Source organism: Pristis pectinata, chromosome 24 (assembly GCF_009764475.1).
Source record: "Pristis pectinata isolate sPriPec2 chromosome 24, sPriPec2.1.pri, whole genome shotgun sequence".
In the NCBI taxonomy this organism is placed as follows: domain Eukaryota; kingdom Metazoa; phylum Chordata; class Chondrichthyes; order Rhinopristiformes; family Pristidae; genus Pristis; species Pristis pectinata.
This window is the reverse complement of record NC_067428.1, coordinates 35,450,831-35,473,647: the sequence shown is the minus strand read 5'-3', so window position 1 is coordinate 35,473,647 and position 22,817 is coordinate 35,450,831. Positions and strand designations below refer to the sequence as shown.

The window sequence follows — 22,817 nt, the reverse complement described above, 5'->3', positions numbered from 1 at the left end:
CACTCGAGAAGGGTAGGGTACCGGACCCTCACGGCAGTCACTACCCGATCCCACAGAGTAGTGCCGTCCCAGATCCCTTCCTGTGGTGCCCGTAGGGCATTGTTGACACTCTGCTGGTTGGACAAGCTCCCCAGGGTGCTCACTGCCTGATGAGAGAGGCTCACAATGGGGGCCCCCTCATCCCACAGTTGGAGCAACCATGTGGTCAGGTCCTCGCCCGGCAGCTGGCAGTACCAATCCGCCAGCTGGGTCAGCTCCTTGGCTGAGAAATCCCAGGTCTCCATAGTCTCGGCGTGACCACGGGCACGTTCCCCTGTGGCCTCCTCATCTTCACCCCCCTTCCCTCTGTGGCAGACCTGGGACTGCATGGTGACAGGTTGAGCATGCAGGGGTTCGGGTGGGTAGGGGGTAGGGCAGGTGTGATGGGACCCATTCTCGTCATTATCCATCCATATATCCCCATACCCCAGCCATGCATCCAGCTTGTCGCTGCGCTGGACCAGGGCACGAATTTGAGCGGGTCTGGCTCCCAGCCAGACTGACGGGCTGCCTGTACCTGTTGCATTTGGATCAACCTGCAGGCAACCTTAGTACCTATGGTCTTGAGGTCATTGGCTTGGGTCTGCAGCCTGGACTGCCTCCTGTAGCGTACAGCAGCATTGCTGGAGCACCTCTATCCCCCTGTCTTTTTGGTGACACATATCTTGTATCTGGCCAGTAATCCCAACCTGGCATCTCAGGAGGGAAGCAAACAGCCAGAAGACACCCCTTTGACTCCCCTTAGCCTTGGGGAGCCCTGACTTCTGGAAGAGGGAGACTACGTTGTGCCCCATTTTCTCACCACGGGGGTCTAACTGCTCGGCCCAGTCCGCTGGTCTACCGTGGTCCACCAGCATGCTGGCCAAGCTCCCAAATCCCTCCCTCTCGTCAGTCCACCTGGGAATCCTATCCTCGGTGTCTGCACTGGCTTTCTTGCCTCTATTCCAGAACATCCCTCCCCACATCTGTGTTCAGCCTAGACCTTTGAGACCCTGCTCACAATGCAAAATATTGTGAAACAGATTCGGGATCTCAAAAGGCAAGGACTCTGAACACGGTCTGGCAGTAAATGATTTATTTACAAAAAATGAGCGGGGAAAATGGTAACGGGAATAACACACACGCACGGTTTATAGTCAGTGTGGGAAAATTGCAACGGGGTAAAATACACACACACACACACACACACACACACACACACACACACACACACACACACACACACACACACACAACAAACTATGTTCATACAATCAAGGAAAAACAATAGGACAGCTGCCACCCCTTGATTCAGTACAGGCACGGCTCTATGCTACTAGGGACACTAACTAAAATGTTCCCAACCCTTAAACAGTGCACATCTCACCAATGATTTCTCCAGCGCCATTCCACATTACTTGGCCTGGAGTGAAACAGGGTGGTCCCTCGAAGGTCGCAAAAAGAATGAACCAAACACATGTGGCACCCTCTCTAGATTAATCACATACTTCCTATAGGGCGGTGACCAGAACTGCATACAATACTCCAAGTGTGGTCTGACCAGTGATTGATAAACCTCTGGTTAGGCCACATATGGAGTATTGCATTATTGCATTCAATTCTGGTTGCCCCATTATTGGAAGGAAGTGAAGGCTTTGGAGAGGGTGCAGAAGAGGTTTTTCCATGATGCTGCCTGGATTAGAGGGTAGGTGTTATGAGGAGAGGTTGGACAAGCTAGGGTTGTTTTCTCTGGAGTGGAGGAGGCTGAGGGGAGACCTGATAGAAGTTTATAAAATTATGAGAAGCATAGACCGAGTGGACAGCCAGTATCTTTCTCCAGGGGTCCAAATGTCTAATACTAGAGGGCAATGTATTTAAGATGAGAGAGGGTAAGTTCAAAGGAAATGTGCAGGGCAAAATTTCTTACACAGAGAGTAGTGGGTGCCTGGAATGTGCTTCCAGGGCTGGTGGTGGAGGCAAATGTTTTTGAAGCTCTTAGCTGGGTACATGAATGTGCAGGGAATGGAGGGATATGGACTAGGTGCAGGCAGAATGGATTAGTGTAATTAGTTGCCATAAGGTTAATTAGTTTGGCACAATATTGTGGGCTGAAGGACCTGTTCCTGTACAATACTCCAGATGTGGCCTAACCAGAGGTTTATAAAGCTGCAACATAACTTCCTGACCCTTGGACCCCATGCCTTGACTAATAAAGGCAAACATGCCCAATGCCCTCTTTACCACCATATCAACTAGTGTGGCCACTTTCAGGGAGCTATGGACTTGAACCCCAACATAGCTCTTTACATTAATGCTGCTAAGGATCTTTCCCTTTGTATTTGATCTCCTAAAGTCCAAGACCTCACACATGGCTGGATATGTTCTATGTTTTTTCTTTGCCAGGTCCTCCCATTTGTTAATGAAGTTGGCCTTCCTCCAATTTAAGAACTTTATTCCTGGTCCATCCCTATCCTTTTCCACACCACTTTAAAATATATGGAGTTATGTTCATTATCTTCAAAATGCTCCCCACTGACAGTCCCTCCACCTGATCAGCAACATTCCCCTAGACAAGGTCGAGTAATGCTCTTTCCCTCATTAGTCTATTTACATAAAACTGCTTTCCTGGACACACCTCAAATATTCCGCCCCACTAGAGCCTTTAATGCTTTGGCAATCCAGTTAATATTTGGGAAATTGAAATTCCCTCAGCACAATAACCCTATTTTTATTCCATCTCTCTGATATCTGCCTGCAGGTTTGTTCCTCTGCTGTTGACTGGTAGGAAGTCTGTAATACCCACATCAAAGTGATGACACCCTTTTATTTTCTAATCTCTACCCATATGGCCTCGTTTAAGGAGTTTTCTGTGGTATCTTCCTTCAATGCTGAAGTAACAGAATCTTTAACTAACAGTGCAATATCCCTTACCCTGACGCTCCCCACTCTCTCTCACCTGAAAACTCTATTCCCTGGGATATTGAGTTGCCAGTCCTGCCTGTCCTTCAATCATGTCTCAGTGATGAGGCACTTGAAGAGTATAAGAAATGCAAGAGAACACTTAAGAGAGAAATCAGGAGGGACAAAAGAGGACATGAGGTTGCTCTGGCAAATAGGGTGAAAGAGAATCCCAAAGGTTTTTTAAAACTATATTAAGAGCAAAAAGGCAGCAAGGGACAAAATTGGTACTCTGAAGATCAGCATGGTCATCCAAGCATGGAGCTGAGAGAGATGGAAGACACCTTAAATGAACTTTCTGCATCTGTATTTATTCTGAAGACAGACACAGAGACTATAGAACTGAGGCAAAAGAGTAATGAGGTCATGGACCATATCCGGATTATGGAAGAGGAGGTGCTGGATGTCTTGAGGTGAATTAAGGTGGATAAATCCCCAGGGCCTGACAAGGTGTCCCCCGGACCTTGTGGGAGGCTAGTGCAGAAATTGCAGGGGCCCTGGCAGAGATATTTAAAATGTCCTTAGCCACAGGTGAGGTGCCAGAGGACTGGAGGATATCTAATGTTGTTCCATTGTTCAAGAAAGTCTCTAAGAATAAGTCAGGAAATCGTCAGTCGTGGGTAAATTATTGGAAGGCATTCAAGGATATATATAAGTATTTGGATATATAGGACCTGATTAGGGATAGTCAACATGGCTTTGTGTGTGGTAGATCATATCTAACCAATCTTATAGAGTTCTTTGAGGAGATTACCAAGAAGGTCAATGAGGGGAAGGCGGTGGATTTTGTCTACATGCACTTTAGCAAGGCCATTGACAAAGTCCACATTGGAGGTTGGTCCAGAAGGTTAAGTCGCTTAGCATTCAGGATGAAGTAACCAATTGGATTCAACATTGGCTTAGCAGGAGAAGCCAGAGAGTGGTAGTAGATGGTTAACTCTCTGATTAGAGGCCTGTGACTAGTGGTGTGCCACAGGGAATGGTGTTGGGTCTGTGGTTGTTTATCATCTATATTCATGATTTATACGATAATGTGGTAAATTGGATCAGCAAATTAGCAGATGACACCAAGATTAGGGGCACAGTGGACAACGAGGAAGGATATCAAAGCTTGCAGCATGATCTTGGACCAGCTAGGAAAATGGGCTGAAAAATAGCTGATGGAATTTAATGCAGACAAGTGTGAGGTGTTGCACTTTGGGAGGACAAACCACAGTAGAATTTACACAGTGAATGGTAGGGCTCTGAGGTGTGTGGTAGAACAGAGGGACTTGACAATACAGATCCATAGTTCCTTGAAAGTGGCATTTCAAGTAGATAAAGTCATAAAGAGAGCTTTTGGCACTTTGACCTTCATAAATCAGGGCATTGAGTACAAGAGTTCGGAGGTTATGTTGAAGTTTTACAAGATGTTGGTGAGGCTAAATTTAGAATATTGCGTGCAGTTCTGGTCACCTACCTACAGAAAAGATATCAATAAGCTTGAAAGAGTGCAGAGAAAATTTACACAAATGTTGCTGGGACTTGAGGACCTGAGTTATGGGGAAAGGTTGAATAGGTTAGGACTTTATTCCCTGGAGTGCAGGAGAATGAGCGGAGATCTTATAGAGATATACAAATTATGAGGGGTATAGATAGGGTGAATGTGTGCAGGCTTTTTCCCTTCATGTTGGGTGAGACTAGAAATGGAAGTTATCGGTTTAAAGTGAAAGGTGAAATATTCAGGAGAATCTGGGGGGAAACGTCTTCACTCAGAGGGTGGTGCGAGTGTGGAACAAGCTGCTAGCGGAAGCGTTAGATGAGGGTTCAATTGTAATATTTAAGAGAAGTTTGGATAGGTGCATGGATGGGAGGGGTTTGGAGGGATATGGTCCCGGTGCAGGTAGATGGGACTAGGTAGATGGGACTAGGCAGAAGATCAGGGCTGCATGGACTATATGAGCTGAAGGGCCTGTTTCTGTGCTGTAGTGGTCTATGACTCTATAACAATATTGTAGACCTCTGTGTTAATTAAAGTTTTGAATTCATCTACTTTACTGGCGATACACCTTTCATTAAAATAGTTACAATTTAGCTTTGAATTCCCCTGATGTGCACTTACCTGTTTGTTCTGTTCACTGGACAGTTTAGAGTCATAGAGTCAGAAAGTAATACAGTATGTAAACAGGCCCTTCAGCCCAACTGGTTCATGCCAACCACAGCATCCTCCCTGCTAGTCCCAGTTGCCCGCGTTCGGCCTATAACCCTCCAAGCACACCCCCCCTCCTCTCCATATACCTATCCAAATGCCTCTTAAATGTTGCAATTGCACCCATCTCAACCACTTCCTCTGGCAGCTCATTCCAGGTACTCACTAATCTCTTTGTAAAGAAGTTACCTCTCAGGTCTCTTTTAAATCTTTCCCCTCATGTATCTGTGCCCTGTAGTTTTGGATTCCCCAACCCTGGGGAAAAGACTAGCTCCATCCATCTTATCCACACCCATAATGATTTTATAAACTTCTATGAGGTCACCTCTTATTCTCCTATGCTCCAAGGCATAAAGATCGAATGTGGCCAACCTTTCCCTATAACACAGGCCCTTTAGTCCAGGCAGTATCCTTGTAAACCTCTTCTTCATCCTCTTCAGTTTGACAATGTCTTCCCTAAAACAGGGTGACCAAAACTGTTCCCAATACTCCAAGCGCAGCTTCATCAACAACTTATATAATTGCATCATCATGCCCCTATTCCTAGACCCAATGGCCTGACTGATGAAGGCCATAGTGCTGAGCATTTTCTTTACCACCCTGTTTACTTGCACGGCCGTTTTCAGCGAACTGTGCACTTGTACTTCCAGGTCCCTCTGTTCCACAAACACTTGTCAGTGCTCTACCATTCACTGTATAAGTCCTACCAGGTTTAACTGTTCAAAATGCATCACTTTACACTTATCTAAGTTGAAATCCATTTGTGATCCCTCAGCCCAACTCCATAACTGATCAAGATCTCCTTGCAATTCATCGCAACCTGCTTCACTATCAACAAGACCCCTTAATTTAGTATCATCGGCAAACTTGCTAATCATGCCATGTACATTCATATTCAAATCATTTACATACATGATGAATAACAGAGGTCCCAACACTGACACCTGGGGCACCCCACTAGTCACAGTCAGAGAATCGACCTTCGTCCATCACTCTCTGTTTCCTGTCATCGAGCCAATTCTGAATCAGCCTCAATAGCTCCCCCTGAATCCCATGCGACTTAACTTCCTAGATCAGCTTGCCATACGGGACCTTGTCAAAGGCCTTACTAAAATCTATATAGACAACCTCCACTGCCCTATCTTCATCTATCCCCTTAGTTACCTCTTTGAAAAACTCCAAAAGATTCATCAGATATGACCTCCCACACACAAAGCTATGCTGACTGTTCCTGATCAGGCCTTGAATATCCAAGTGATGGTAGCTCTTGTCCCTCTGAATTCCCTCCAGTAACTTTCCTACAATGAAATCAGGCTCACCGGCCTGTAGTTCCCTGGGCTGTCCTTGCCACCCTTCTCGAAGAATGGGACAACATTAGCCACCCTCCAGTCTTCTGGAACTTCACTTAGTGGCTAACGATGAATCGAATATCTCTACAAGGGCCTCCTCAATTTCTTTCCTGTCCTCCCATGAGGTCCAGAGGTGCACTTGGTCAGGCCCTGGGGATTTGCCCACCTTAATGCGCTTCAAGGCTGCAAATCCCTCCTTCCTCGTAATAAGCATATGATCCAAGACCTCACTACTTATTACCCTCATTTCTCTGGCAGCTGTGATATTCTCCTTCGTAAACAATGAGGTGAAATAGACATTAAAAATCTCAGCCATTTCCTGTGGCTCCACACATAGATGGGTCTGATGGTCTTTAAGAGGACCTAGTCTCTCCCTAGTCATCCTTTTACTGTTAATATAACTGAAGAACCTCGGGATTATCTTTAACTCTGCCTGCCAAATCCATCTCATCCCCACTTTTTGCCGTCATGATTTCCCTCTTATGCCTGGTCTTAAACTTTTTATATTCATCGAGGGATTCATTTGTACCCAGCTATCTAAATGCGATGTGCGCTTCCTTCTTTTTCCTGACCAGAGCCTCAATATCTCTTATCAGCCAGGGTTCCCTGAACTTGGTCTGTCTACCCTTCACCCTAACAGGAACATGCTGCCCCTGGACTCTTAATATGACCCTTGCCACTTGCCAACTGGTCCTTTGCTTTTAAATAGAGTCACCCAGTGGACCCCATCTAGATCCTGCCTAATGCCCTCAGAGTTGGCCCTGCTCCAGTTCAGGACTTTAACCTGTGGACCTGTTCTATCTTTTTCCATAACTATTTTACAACTAATAGAATTGTGGTCACTGCACCCAAAGTGCTCCACAACTGCCACTTCAGTTACTTGGCCCACCTCGTTCCCTAAGAGGAGCTCCAGTATTGAGTAGGTTACTCTATATATTGCGTGAGGAAACTATCTTGTACGCTCCACACAAATTCTGCCCCATCCAGGCCCTTTGCATTTTGGGTGGCCCAATCTCCCAGAGGCACTACCTTATTATTCTCACAACTACGTACGATTTCTTGACACATCTGCTCCTCAAGTTCTCGCTGATTATTGGGGGGGCTATAATATAACCCTACCAAGGTGACCATCTCCTTTTTATTTCTAAGTTCTACCCAAATGGCCTCGTTAGATGATCCCTTAAGAATATCCTCTTTAAGCATTGCTGTTATGTCCTCCTTCATCAAAAAGAAAACACCCCCTCCACTCTTACCTGTACCTCTGTCACACCTAAAGCATTGGTATCCGGGAACAGTGAGCTGCCAGTCCTGCCCTTCTCTCAGCCATTGTTCTTTTATGGCCACAATATCCCAGTCCCTAGAGATAATCCACACTCTCAGTTCGTCCGCCTTACCTGTTAAGCTATGTGTATTGAAATAGATGCAATTTGAAGCAGCTGTCCTCTCTGCCCTTTTACTGTGGACATGGCTATCCCGATTGCTGGGCTTACACATTTTGGTTGCTGCATGTATCCCTGTCTTCTCACTGACTTCATTCTCTCGAGTCCCACCACCATGCCGATCGAGTTTAAACCCTCCCTGGTGGCAAAAGCAAGTTTCTCTGCTGGGATATTGGTCCTCCTCTGGTTCTAGTGCAACCCATCCCTCTTATGCAGGTAGCCTCTACCCCAGAAGAGATCCCAGTGATCCAAGAAGCTGAATCCCTGCACCAGCTCTTCGACCATGCATTCATCTGTTTCTCCTCTGGATGTTTGTACCTCTCCATCTGGACAACTACTCTGAGCTCCCTTCTCCTGCCAACAAAGAAATACAGAGGGACCTTGAGGTTCAAGTTCATAGCTCCCTTAAAATGATGACACCAGTGGATAGAGTAGTTAAAAGGGCTTTATCCAGCCTGCCTTCATAGGCCAAAGCATTGAGCATAAGGTGTGGGTCATCATGTTGCAGCTGTTCAAGATCACACTTGGAGCATCATGTGCAGTTCTGGTCACCACACTATAGAAACAATGTGGTAGTGCTAGAAAAAATGCAGAAGAGATTCACTAGGCTGTTGCCGGGAATGGTGGGGCTTTAGTTACAAGGAGATATTCGATAGGCTAGGATTGTTCTCACTGGAGTGCAGGAGGCTGAGAGATGACCATATAGATGTTTATAAAATTACAAGGGCATATAAAGAGTAGATAGTCACAGTGTTTTTCAAAGGGTAAGGCTGTCTGAAACTAGAGGGCACAGGTTTAAGCTGAAAGGAGATCTGAAGGGCAAGTTTCTCACACAGAGAACATTGGGTATATGGAACGAGCTGTCAGAGGAAGTAGCTCACAGTTGATTTGCACAGGAAGTCTGTGATTAGTGAAGGAAGCTCTAGCTGGTCACTGGACATGGAGTTTTGGGAATGTACGTATTAGTGTCACACTACAAATCTTTTAATTGCCACCTCATTGTCAAATCCTGTGCAATGTGTTCCTTGTTTATCTGTGAATTATCAGCAAAGGTCGTCGGTTTCTCTGAAAGATCCGATTTCTGACGGCAGTGGAGGAACTTTTGCTGCACAACGTGCAATTTTATTAGATGTGTGACTGAATGAACTCAGGATTTTGGTGAGTGGGAGAATTTAATGATCTTGGGGATTGATTTTACCCTGGGATTTAGTTATATTTGCTGTTAGCATTAACATTCAATTTAATTTGATTTTGACAATAATGTAGCTTACTTCACATCGTTAGTCAGTGGCAAATAAACTACTGGGTAGTGGCTGTTTCACAGTTAAGATCATAAGACATAGGAGCAGAATTAGGCCATTCGGCCCATTGAGTCTGCACTGCCATTCGATCATGGCTGATTTATTTTTCCCTCTCAACCCCACTCTCCTGCCTTCTCCCCATAACCTTTGATGCCCTTACTAATCAAGAACCTATCAACCTTCACTTTAAATATACCCAATGACTTGGTCTCCACAGCCGTCTGTGGCAATGAATTCCACAGATTCACTACCCTCTGGCTGAAGAAATTCCTCCTCATCTCTGTTCTAAAGGGACGTCCATCTATTCTGAGGCTGTGCCCTCTGGTCCGAGACTCTCTCACTACTTTAATTATGTGCTTAGCCAAGATTATTTAGCAGTAATTAGTGTCAGCAGGGACTGATTCAGGTGTTTGCAATGTTAGCTGGTACAAATAGAGGAAGGTTTACTGGTGGATGCCCCCCACCGTCTAGTGTAATAGAGGAGGCCTACTGTGGGTGAGTGATAGGAAGTGTATTGTTCCTGTCATTTTGCTGTGCTTTGGGCATATCTGCAGATACGTCTCCATCTTCTGTTTGCTTTATGAGGCAGCTGTGACCTTAACCAGCAACAGTGTAACAGATCCATTCATAGTGCAGTTCCATATCAAGCAAGGCTGCCTAATTATTCCAGTACATTGTCTTTCCCAGTACCATATTTCTTTATGACATTGAGGCTATCTAGCCCATTTGGTCTATGCTGGCTCTCAAAGTATTCCCATTCCCTTCCCTATAACCCGTTCTCTCATTCTCCTACCACTCACCCCTACTCGGTCCCATTTCCAGGAGCCAATTGGTCTGACTGCTATCATGCATTTGGAAAGTAGGAGAGCTGGAGCGCCTGGGGACACCCACACAGTGACAGAGAGAATGTACAAACTTTATACAGACAGCACTAAATGTCAGGATAGAATCCTAGAACTATTGGGCAGCTGCATTACCTGCAGCACCACTGCCACCTCACCTCTGATGAGCTTCCTGGTGCATTGCAATGAGTCTATTGAGAAACTGTTCAAACTACCACACTTTCATTCCAGTACCAAGGTCAACCCATATTTTCACCAATGCAGTTGCAGCATATGGATGATTTTTGTACATGAGTTCAGAGGCTAAGCTTGAAGTCATTGTCTCATTTCGTAACTGTTTGAGATTAGACCTTAATTTGTTCTACAGATGTGGAATTTCTCCACCTACCAGCCCTCAATAAACAACATCGCCACTTCCCAAGTATCAGGAGCAGAGTCTCACTACAGGCAGACATTGATGAAATTTACTGTTGCGTTCATTGTCCCAACACAGCCTTTCTTTACTTGAGGGGAAAAGAAAGTTTGCAGAACAAGATTTCAGAACTAACGCTCATTGCCTACCAGGTACCTTTCTGCCCTGCTCTCTTGTATGTTTCACAACCTGAGCTACTAAATACAGCAGGCCTCAAAATACTGAAGAGATACCAAATACTGTCTCTTAAAAATCCTCTAGCAGGATAGGTGCACCAACATTAACCTCTTATCCTCGGTCAGTGTCCCCAGCTGTGAGCCAGCTCTGTTGGGAAAGTTGCATCATTTGTACATCTGACACTGAACTCCTGGCAAAAAGATGGTCTGGCAAGTAAGAATGCAATAATATGAAGAATTTAAAGAAAGCAGGTAGCAACACCTCATAATTGGTGACCCCAGATTACACCCAGAGCTATATTTCACTGAGTACCGAAATCTGTGGCACTGTACTGGTTATGGGGGAGATGGGACCTATGCAGGCTGGACAGGTGGCACATCATTGGGGTTAATGTGTTTGTGGGCAGGTTTGCTTGTGCTGTGGGTAGAGATTAACCCTGCCCCCTACAATCACACATGAGAATACAAGTACACAATGCGATTCCACAAAGCTCCAAAAATCTTTATAAATACAGTCATAGGAAGGCTGATCTTGAGTCAAGAAGATTTATTTATTCGTTGTGTGTAGCTGAGATCAAGAAGCAGGTACAATTTAAAGACTGCAACAGTAATCATAGTTTCCCTGGTTCCATCCACTTACTGCTCACATTTCATTTGTCAGATCTCCTCCCCCATCTGCCCTTCACCTCTCTCCTAATGGTCCTCATTATCACCTTCCTTGCTTATCAGATTCCAGCACTGGTAACCCTTTATGTTCTGCTTATCTCCCTCCAGCTGTTGTCTCCTTCACTCTCCCCTCACCTGGCTCCATCTGTCCTTTTTTCTCTTGTCTGCTCTCACTTATCATCCACCTGCCTCTGTCTTCCAACTCCGCACTCCTAACTTGGATCCATATGCCATTATCCCTCACCCCTCCACAGTCCACCTTTCACCTACTGGCACCTGTTTCATTTCCCTTCTCCTTTTTCTATTGTCCATCTTCTCGCTCCACTCTCACTCCTGATGTAGGGTCTCAGCCTGAAACATTGACAATTCCTTCTGCCCCCAGATGCTGCTCAACCTGCTGAGTTTGTCCAGTAGTTTTTTGCTCCATATTGAGGTGACTTTAGTCTTTTACGTCTTCATTAAGGCCACATTTGGTCAAACATTGCCTTGATATAAATGGTATTAGGTTGGACAACTTTTTATTAACCAGCACCATCACAATGGAACAAATAGTCTCCTTCTGAATTGTGAAATACCTATCATTCTAAGTATCCAGGTCAATATCTGATGGGCAGCTATTGACCCAGAAATGGTGACTGAACTGATTTACCTTTGCTAAAACCACTTTTTGATGTAGTTTCTGCATTTAAAAAAATGTCTCAAATGGGTCCAATTTCTAATTTAGATTGTTTGTATAAAATATCAGGCATTTCAGAACCCAAGTAGATGTCATACCATACTTGGTGGAAAGATTGCATGCTGCATTAAAAAGAGGTAATTTCGGCCTACACTTCACAATATGACAATGTCAAAACCCTATGATGCCAACAGTTTGCATTTTAATGAGATTTCCCATTTTCAACTGAACAATGACAGATCATGAAGTCCTCTGTCAACATTACTGGTCTAACTTGTACTGCCACTTTTAAATTCCCTCATCCCACCCCCAACACGTACCCAACACCTTGGTTTTGCTCTTGTCCTTTCCAAGCATAGCTCCATTAGCCTTCCCTTTCCCAGCTTTTGTGCCTAGGAAGGTATCACCAGGTTGAATGTTTTGCAGCAGATGATAAATTCTATAAACTTCATGTTGCCAATACAGCTCCCCAATCTCTTGCTGCTCTTTCTCAGCGAGTGAGCTCAACTATTTCAAAGTCATGAAAGCAATGCAAAAGCATGGAAGATGATAAGATGATTTAGTCCTGTCTAATGCCTCCAAAGTTCAGATTTGATGTGAAGATGCAGTTTGAGGAAATGAGCAATCTGAAGATCCCATGGTGCACTGCATAGCAATACTGGTGTAGCACCCTGAGACAATTCAACAGTTTCACAAGGCAAACACTGTTTCTTTTGAGCCATTTTGTGTTGATTCCAAGCTGCAGGGAACAGCATTCCACAGGCCCTGAAGTGAATGCTTTCCAAAAGCAGCACTTGTCAGCAAATAGCAACTTGCATTTCCTCCATCTTGTTCAGCAATTCCACAAAAGTTAATCTTTGAGCAGGATTGTGACTCCAGCACTTCAGCATGACATTGTAGATCTAAATAACAAATATGAAGAAAATGTTCTCATTGTGGTGCCCAGCTTATTGAAACAAATGCCACAGGAAGTCTCAGAATATGATTGGCCAGTAACATATTGGCTGGTGTGGGGAATGATACTTGTTCAGTTGTTAACTCATTGGGTATAACTGAAGAATGTAGCTATGCATGAGAGATCCATCCAGCCCATCCCTCCTTGGTAAAATTTCCCTTAATTTTTCTGATTCCTTTTTGAAAGTTCCTTTGAATTTGCTTTCACTACATTGTGCCTCCTACTGCTAAGCCAGTTTTATATCCAATTGGCTAACTTGCCCTAGATCTCATATTCTAGCCTTCTGGACCAGCCTACTATGTGGGACTTTGTTTTTTGCTGTTGTCCACTTGGACCTTAACGATATCTCTGACAAACTGCTAAACAGGCCAAGCAGCATCTGTAGATGGAAATGGACAGTCAACATTACAGGTTGAGGCCCTTCACCTGGACTCCAGATGAAGGATCTCTAACTGAAACATCGACTGTTCATTTCCCTCTAAGATGCTGCCTGACCTGCTGAGTTTCTCCAGCAGTTTGTATTTGCTCCAGATTCCAGCTTCTCTTGTGTCTCCATGTAGATAATGTCTATCACTCTGTTTATGTCATCAATCCTCTGTCACTTCAGTGAAGAGGAATTTCTTCTAACCCAGTGACCCAAGGAGGTACTGAAAACATTTATGGTGGAGATTAATAGACATCTAAGCTACAAGAGAGTCAAGGGGTAGGGGGTGGAAGGAACAGGAAATTGGTGTTGAAACCAACACTGGATCAGCCCTGATCTTATTCAATGGCAAAGCAGGCTTGAAGGGCTGACTGGACTACTCCTGCTCACTTTCTTCTGGGAGAAACTAGGTAATGGCTGGAGCTTCTGTTGAAGTTACTTTAGAGAGGGAGCTAAATCCCTGACCATTTCTATAATGGACACCAAGTATTAGCCTTGAGGAACAGCACACTGCACAAAACCTCCATTAATCATCCATAACCCTGTCTTTTCATCAGCTCATTTCTATAACCTTTCCCATCCTTGCAACTTTGTGGGATATCCCTCTTTCTCATGTACTGCCCCCTTGCAATTCCCACTCTTAACCACTGGAGAACTGTCTTTAGCTGCCTCACCAAGTTGTGGAATTCCTTCCCTAAATCCCTTCATCTCAATATCACGCTTCCCTAAAACTTGCACTTTTAACGAGGTTTTTCATTGACCACAATATCATGTAATGAATAGGAGCAGGAGTAGACTGTCCAGTCCTTCAGCTCTTCTCTACTATTCATTAAGATCATAGAACATAGAACAATACAGGCCCTTTGGCTCACAATGTTGTGCCGTCCTATATAAATCTACTCCATGAGTAATCTAACCTTTCCCTCCTACACAGCCCATAACCCTCCATTTTTCTGTCATCCATGTGCCTACCTAAGAGTCTTCTAAATGTCCCTTTTGTATCAGCCTCTACCACAACCTCCGGCAGTGCGTTCCAGGCACCCATCACTGTATAAAAAACCTACCTTTGACATCTCCCCTAAACTTTCCTCCACTCACCTTAAACAGATGTCCTCTGGTATTGTCCATTGTTCACCCTGGGGGAAAGGTGCTAGATGTCCACTCTATCTATGCCCTTCATGATCTTATACACTTCTATCAAGTCACCTCTCATTCTCTTTTGCTCCAAAGAGAAAAGCCCTAGCTTGCTCAACCTTTCCTCATAGGACATGTTCTCTAATCCAGCCAGCATGCTGGTAAATCCCCTCTGCATCCTCTCTAAAGCTTCATCCTTCCTATAATGAGGCAACCAGAATGGAACACAACATTCCATGAATGATCTTCTACCTCCGTTTCATTTTCCAGCACTCTGCCCATAGACCTTGCTTCTGTTAAGATCCATCTCTGCTTGAATGCACTCTATGACCGAGTCTCTACAACCCTTTGAGTTAGAGAACTCCAAATATTTCCTGCCCTCTGAGTGAAAGATATTCCTCCTCATTGCCTTTATTTTGACGGTGACTACTGGTTCGACAACCATCAGCCAGGGGACACATCCTCCCTGTTGAGCCCTGTAAGAATGTTGCAAGTTTCAGTGAGGTTGCACCTCATTTTTCTGAACTCCACAGAACGTTCCCCTAATTCACTTGGACTCTCCTTTTACAGCAACCCTGCCATTCCAGGAGAATAGTCTGCTGAACCTTCACTGCACTCCCTCCATGCCAATATATCCACTTCTTTTAGACGAGGAGATCGTAGACAATGCTCCAGATAGTGTGTCATCAACCCCTGTTTAATTGCAGTTAAACATCTGACCGATCTTCATATTTTTAATTGGTGCCAATTTTGTTTGGTACCACACTTGTGATACAAATGGGAAATCTTAATATGCCAAAGGTGAAAGATGGATGCATGGTGCTGTTGTTTTGCACTCTGGCAAAAATTCAGATCCAACATTGGCACATCAGTACGAACATTTAATCACACTGGATATTGAAAGGAATATGGTCATAGGATAAGCCAGTTGAAGGGTGATGATATCCAGACCGATGAAAACAGTTGTAATGACAGTGAAAAATTCTTAAGGGCTGGGTTTGATTACAGTCATTGCTATAGTCAATCTCTGCAGCATTGGGTGTGGCAGAGTAACAGGTGATCCTATCAGGAACTGTGGTCCATTCTCCCTCCCCACACCTTCTCAACTCAAATCCTTGACTTACCAAATTTCAGTGATAAGGCGAAGTTAAATATGATTTTTAGTTTGCAACTTTCTGCTAAATTACCTCAGGAAGGTCAATTAAGTTTCAATCTTGCCATAGATTTCAATTTTCATGTGACCACCCCCACCGAGACAAAGGTTTGGACATTCCTTCTACTGTACAGATTCTTACCTCTCTTGGACAGTCCTGGGGTGCTGGTAAGCGACTGGTTTTCAGAACTTCAAGCATCTGGAAGACCATGTGTCCTTGTTTATCTGAACCAATCATTCTCTGAAACTCCTTTAAAAGAGAAAAGGAAAGGATAAGTGTGCCTCTGGGGCTTCTCCAGCGTTCCTACTGAGGTGCAGCAGGCTTATGCATACTCCTTTTCCTCAAAGTGAAGTTTGATTTAGACCCATCAGGTGGTCTCCTAATCCAACTCATTCTTTCTAGGACTTAATGACAACTCAGCCTTTCCTGGTGCAATCTAAACGTTCTGAAACACTCAACCAACCACTATTTATTGACCATCTTTTCTATTCTTGATGCTGCTCTATACAATACACTCTGGCTCTTCAGTTGGTTTCAATAGTCAATAAACTGAAGACACAGCAGACCATAGATGCTGAAATCTGGAGTAACAATCTTCTGGAGGAACTCAGTGGATTGAGCTGCACCTGTGGGGGAGAGGAATTGTCAACATTTTGGGTTGAAATCCTGCATCAGGACTAAAGGTGGAGAGGGAGGAGGGTCAGTATAAAGAGAAGAGAGGGAGTGGTGAAACAGGCCGGTGAGTGATTGGTGGACTGACGAGGGGTGAAGAATGACAGACAGATCAAGTCAAGTAGGGAAGAGGGAGGGGTGGAGTTAGGAGACAGAGCAGGTGGATGATAGCAGGCAGAAAAAAATGGGCAGATGGAGCCAGGTGTGGGAGGGGAGGGTGAAGGTGGAAACAGCCAAGAGGCAGATAAGCAGGAATGAAGGCCACTGGTAGTGGAATCTGATATGCAAGGAAAGTGATAATAGGAACCATGAGGAGACAGGTGAAGGCAGATGGAACCAAAACCAGATGGGGGAGGTGAGGAGTTGTTAGAACGTAGAACAGTACAGTACAGGAACAAGCCTTTTGGCCCATAATGTTGTGCCAAACTAATTAAGCTAACGATGCCTGTACAAGGTCAATGTCCCTCCATTCTCTAAATTTCATGTGCCCGTCTAAGAGATTCTCAACCACCTCTCGTATCTGCCTCCATCACCACCCTTGACAGTGTACTCCGGACACCCACCACTTCTAACGGTTTCGAGGACCGTGTGCAGGTGTGTGACTTCAGTCATTAGTGTGCGCACAGTTTAAAAAGAAGACCACCATATCCAGTGGGCAGCATCGGAGTGGGCAGCAGAGTGAGTGGGAGCAGAGTGATTTGGGCTTTGGCTCAAGGGGCTTCGGCTTAAAGGGGTGAGGTAGGTGAGTAGCTGGTAAGTAAAGGTAAGGTTTACCTGTTATCTGTTATAAATTTTTAAGTAGGAAAAAACTAGGTAGGGGAAGAAAAAGAATTAGTTCAGATGGAGGATATGGTGGTGTGCTGCAGCTGCTTGATGTGGGAGGTCGTGGACCTTACTGCGGTCCATGATGGTCACATCTGCAGTAAGTGCTTAAGGCTGGAGGAACTTCGGCTCAAAATTGATGAGCTGGAGCTGCAGCTTCAAACACTGCGGAGCATCAGGGAGGGAGAGAGTTATGTAGATACTGTACATCAGGAGACAGTCACCCCCCCGCCCCCCCTTAGAGCAGGTACTTCTGGAGTCCAGGAAGTAGATAGAATGTTGACTGTCAGGGGAGAGAAAAGGAGAAAGAAAATGAACAGACAGATAGAGCAGAGGACCCTGGAGGCTGTTTCCCTCAATGATGGGTTTTCCACTTTGGAAACTGTTGAGGTGGATGACCCGCAGGGGCCTAGCAGCAGTAGCCAGGTCTCTGGCACTGGGACTGGTCCTGCTGCTCAGAAAGGAAGGGAGGAGAAGTGGAAGGCAGTAGTGATAGGGGACTCTATAGTCAGGGAAACAGATAGGAGGTTCTGTGGCAGTGAGCATGAATCCCAGATGGTATGTTGCCTCCCAGGTGCCAGGGTCCGGGATGTCTCTGATCAGGTCCACAGGATTCTTGAGCGGTAGGGAGAACAACCAGAAGTCGTGGTACATGTTGGTACCAACGACATAGGTAGGAAGAGGGATGAGGTCCTGAAAAGTGAGTTTAGGAAGCTAGGCAGAAGGCTGAAGAACAGGACCTCAAGGGTAGCTGCCAGTTCCATGCGATAGTGAAGGTAGGAATAGGAGGAGATGGTAAATAAATGCATGGCTGAGAAGTTGGTGCAGGAGGGAAGGTTTTAGATTTTTGGATCATTGGGATCTCTTCTGGGGAAGGTGGCACCTGTACAGAGAGGATGGGTTACACCTGAACCTGAGGGGGGCCAATATCCTTGCAGCCAGGTTTGCTAGGGTGGTTCAGGAGGGTTTAAACTAGATTGCAAGGGGGAAGGGAACTGGAGGAGTAGGTCAGAGGAAGAAGGGGATGGGGAAAAGGCAGATCTGACAGGTAGAGAGGCTTTGAGGAAGGAGAAGCAGAGTACAGGCTACAAAAGTAGTAAGGTGGATGGGCTAAACTGCATTTACTTGAATGCAAGAAGCATCGGGAATAAGGGAGATAAACTGAGAGCTTGGATAAGTACATGGGACTATGATATTGTGGCTATCACAGAGACATGGCTGACATCAGGGCAGGAATGGATATTGAATATTTCTGGTTTTCAATGTTTTAAAAGGGATGGGGAGGGGGAGGAGAGGAGGACGGGTGGCGATACTGGTCAGGGACACTTTTACAGCTGCAGAAAGGGTGGATAATGTAGCAGGATCCTCTCTAGAGTCAGTATGGGTGGAAGTTAGGAATAAGAAAGGAGCAGTTACTCTACTGGGAGTATTCTATAGGCCCCCTGGTAGCAGTAGGGATACTGAGGAGCAGATTGGGAGGCAGATTTTGGAAAGATGCAAAAATAACAGGGTTATTATAATGGGAGACTTCAACTTCCCAAATATTGATTGGCACCTGCTTAGTGCCAAAGGTTTAGACGGGGCAGAGTTTGTTAAGTGTGTCCAGGACGGATTCCTGCCACAGTATGTTGACAGGCCGACTAGAGGAAATGCCATATTAGATCTAGTTTTAGGTAATGAACCGGGACAGGTGACAGATCTATTGGTGGGTGAGCATTTGGGGGACAGTGACCACTGCTCCATAACCTTTAGAATTGTCATGGACAGGGATAGGAGCAAAGAGGACGGGAAGATATTTAATTGGGGAAAGGCGAATTATGAGGCCATAAGGCGAGAACTTGAAAGTGTAAATTGGGATGACATTTTTGAAGGGAAATGTACTATAGAGATATGGTCGATGTTCAGGGATCTCTTGCAGGATGTTAGGGATAAATTTGTCCCAGTGTGACAGAGAAGGAATGGCAGGGTGAAGGAACCTTGGGTGACAAGAGAGGTGGAACAACTATTTAGGAAGAAGGAGGCAGCATACATAAGGTGTAAGCAGCAAGGATCAGACAGGGCTCGTGAGGAATATAGAGTGGCAAGGAAGGAAATTAAGAAAGGGCTGAGGAGAGCGAGAAGGGGACATGAAAAGGCTTTGGCGAGTGGGGTTAAGGAGAATCACAAGGCTTTTTACTCATAAGTGAAGAGCAGAAGAATGGCTAGAGTAAAGGTAGGTCCGATTAAAGACAAAGGTGGGAAGATGTGCCTGGAAGCTGTGGAAGTGGATGAGGTTCTCAATGAATAACTTCTCTTCAGTATTCACCAAGGAGAGGGGTCTTGATGACGCTGAGGACAGTGTTGGTAAGGGTAATGTTCTAGAGTATGTAGATATCAAGAGAGAGGATGTGTTGGAGCTGTTAGAAAATATTAAGACAGATAAGTCCCTGGGGCCTGACAGAATATTCCCCAGGCTGCTTCATGAGGTGAGGGAGGAGATTGCTGAACAGTTGGATAGGATCTGTGAGTCCTCGTTGTCCACAGGGATGGTACCGGAGGATTGGAGGGTGACGAATGTTGTTCCCTTATTCAAAAGAGGTAGTAGGGATAGTCCAGGGAATTACAGAGCAGTGAGCCTTACGTCTGTGGTGGGCAAGTTGTTAGAAAGGAGTCTAAGAGATAAGATCTATGATCATTTAGAGAATCATGGACTGATTAGGGACAGTCAGCATGGATTTGTGAAGGGAAGATCTTGGCTCACTAGCCTGATTAGGGTTCTTTGAGGACGTGACCAGGTAAATTGATGAGGGTAGTGCAGTGGATGTGGTCTACATGGATTTTAGTAAGGCGTTTGACAAAGTTCTGCGTGGTATGCTTCTTCAGAAGGTTAGATGCCAAGGGATCCAGGGAGGCTTGGCCGTGTGGATTCAGAATCGGTTTGCTTATAGAAAGCAGAGGGTTGTGGTGGAGGGAGTGCATTCGGATTGGAGGGCTGTGACTAGTGGTGTCCCACAGGGATCGGTTCTGGGACCTCTACTTTTTGTGATATTTATTAATGACTTAGATGAGGGGGTGGAAGGGTGGGTTAGCAAGTTTGCAGATGACACAAAGGTCGGTGGTGTTGTGGATAGTGTGGAGGGCTGTCGAAGCTTACAGAGGGATATTGATAGGATGCAGAGCTGGGCTGACAAGTGGCAGATGGAGTTCAATCTGGAGAAATGTGAGGTGGTACACTTTGGAAGGACAAACTCCAACGCAGAATACAAGGTAAATGGTAGGATTCTGGGCAGTGTAGAGGAGCAGAGGGATCTGGGGGTTCATATCCACAGATCACTGAAAGTTGCCTCACAGGTGGATAGGGTAGTTAAGAAAGCTGATGGGATGTTAGCTTTCATAAGTCGTGGGATCAAGTTTAGGAGCTGCAAAGTAATGATGCAGCTTTACAAAACTCTGGTTAGACCACACTTAGAGTACTGTGTCCAGTTCTGATCGCCTCATTATAGGAAGGATGTGGAGGTGTTGGAAAGGGTGAAGAGAAAACAACCCAAGTTTGACCAACCTCTCCTTATAACACCGGCCCTCTAATTTGGGCAGCATCCTGGTAATTCCTCTTTTGCACCATTTATTTATTTTTGTAACTTGGTAATTTTTGTCTTGTTTTGCTACCGCAGAACACGTCAGTGAAAATAAATCTGATTCAGAACCTCTTCTGCACCCTCTCCAAAGTCTCCATATCCTTCCTATATTGGGGTGACTAGAATTGAATGCAATATTTCAGATGCAGCCTAACCAGAGTTTTATAAAGCTGCAATATAATTACCTGACTCTTGAACTCAGTGCCTCGACTAATGAAGGCAAGCATGCCAAATGCCTTCTTTACCACCCTATCAACTTGTGTGGCCACTTTCAGGGAGCTATGCACTTGAACCCCAAGATCCTTGTACATTAACGCTGTTAAGGGTCCTACCATTAACTGTGTTCTTTCCCTTCACATTTGATCTCCCAAAATGCAACATCTCACACTTGCCTGGATTAAATTCCATCTGCCATTTCTCCACCCATATATGTAACTGATTTATATACTGCTGTATCCTTTGGCAACCTTCTACACTGTCCAAAACATCACCAATATTGTGTCATTTGCAAATTTACTAACCCACCAACACCAATCCACATTTTCATCTAACTCATATATATCACAAATAACAGAGGTCCCAGTGTGGATCCCTGCGGATAACCACTAGTCCTAGACCGCCAGAGCAAGATCCATCAACCACTACTCTCTGTCTTCTGTAGGTATGCCAATTCTGAATCCAAACAGCAAAGTCAGCCTGGATTCCATGGATCTAATTATTCTGGATGAGCTTACCATGGGGGACCTTGTCAAATGCCTTACCAAAATCCACGTAGACAACATCCACAGCTCTACCCTCAATCACCTTTGTCACTTCCTCGGAACACTCAATCAAGTTAGTAAGACATGACTTGCCACACATAAATCCATGCTGAATGTCTCTAACTAGGATATGTTTTTCCAAATCCTCAAATCCTATCCCTAAGTATCCTCTCCAATAACTTTCCTACCAGTGATTTCCAGGATTATCCCCATTTCCCTTCTTGAACAAAGCAACAACATTAGCTACTTGTCAGTCCTTCAGGACCTCTCCTATGGCTAGAGAGGACATGAAGATCTTGGTCAATGCCCCAGCAATCTCATCTTTTGCCTCTCTTCATAATCTGGGGTATATCCTGGGGACTTGTCCATTTAATGTTCTTCAAGAGACCCAACAGTACCTCTTCATTTATCTGGAAATGCCCTGGCATATTAATATGCTCCACACTGATCTCACTGTCCTCCGTGTCTGGTATAATAAATGTGTGGGTAGTAGGTAGATGGAACCAAGAATGAGAAGGGGATGGAAATGAGTGATAGTGGGCTGAAGGTGGGGTATGGGAAAGGGGACAAAGTAGGAAGCTGGAGGATCAGAAAGTCGTCTGTGGGGGGGGGGGGGGGGGTTGTGGGAAGCACGCTGGAGATGAGGGTTACCTGAAATCGGAAAATTCAATGTTCATACCATCGAGTTGTAGACTATCTAGGTGGATACAAGGTGTTTTTCCTCTAGTTTGCATTGGGTCTCACCCTGGCAGTGGAGAAGCCCAAGGATAGACAGGTCAGTGTGGGAATGGGAATCAAAATGACATGCATCTGGAAGCTCGGGATGGCCATTGTGGACAGAGTGCAGGTGCTGTGCAAACCAGTTGCCTAGTTTGTGCTTGGTCTCACCAATGTAAGAGGCCACATTGGGAATACCGAATGCAGTAGATGAGTTTGGAGGAGCTACATGTGAATCTTTGAAAAGCTCCTCTACATCAGTAAGAAGTGCAGACCAATGCACAGAGCACCTACACTGTCTACAATGGCCATCCCAAACTCCCAGTTGCACTCCATTCCAATCTGAATCATCAACAATTCCTCTCCACCTACAGATTATGCTCGACTTGCTGACTTCCTCCAGCAGGTTGTTTATTTTGCACCAATAATCTTAAACTTGAATACAACACCACCCTTCACCCTCTGTGTGGAAAAATTTGACCCTCACGCCCACTAGGTTTTTCCCCTCTTATCTTAAACCTAGTTTTAGATCCTTCTAC

General features: G+C 45.1%; 2 protein-coding genes across 4 annotated transcripts in view; both read right to left on the bottom strand.

The window, feature by feature from the left end:
* Positions 1-22,817, bottom strand: part of rfxank (regulatory factor X-associated ankyrin-containing protein) — an 830,559-nt gene that overhangs the window by 210,217 nt on the left and 597,525 nt on the right. The window lies entirely within an intron of this gene.
* The window catches only part of LOC127582443 (tyrosine-protein kinase JAK2-like), a 130,735-nt gene continuing 119,144 nt past the window's right edge, over positions 11,227-22,817 (bottom strand). Inside the window, 2 exon segments of the mRNA XM_052037703.1 lie at positions 11,227-12,927; positions 15,834-15,941. Of these exon segments, the coding sequence (XP_051893663.1) occupies positions 12,823-12,927; positions 15,834-15,941 (213 nt within the window). The 3' untranslated portion in view covers positions 11,227-12,822.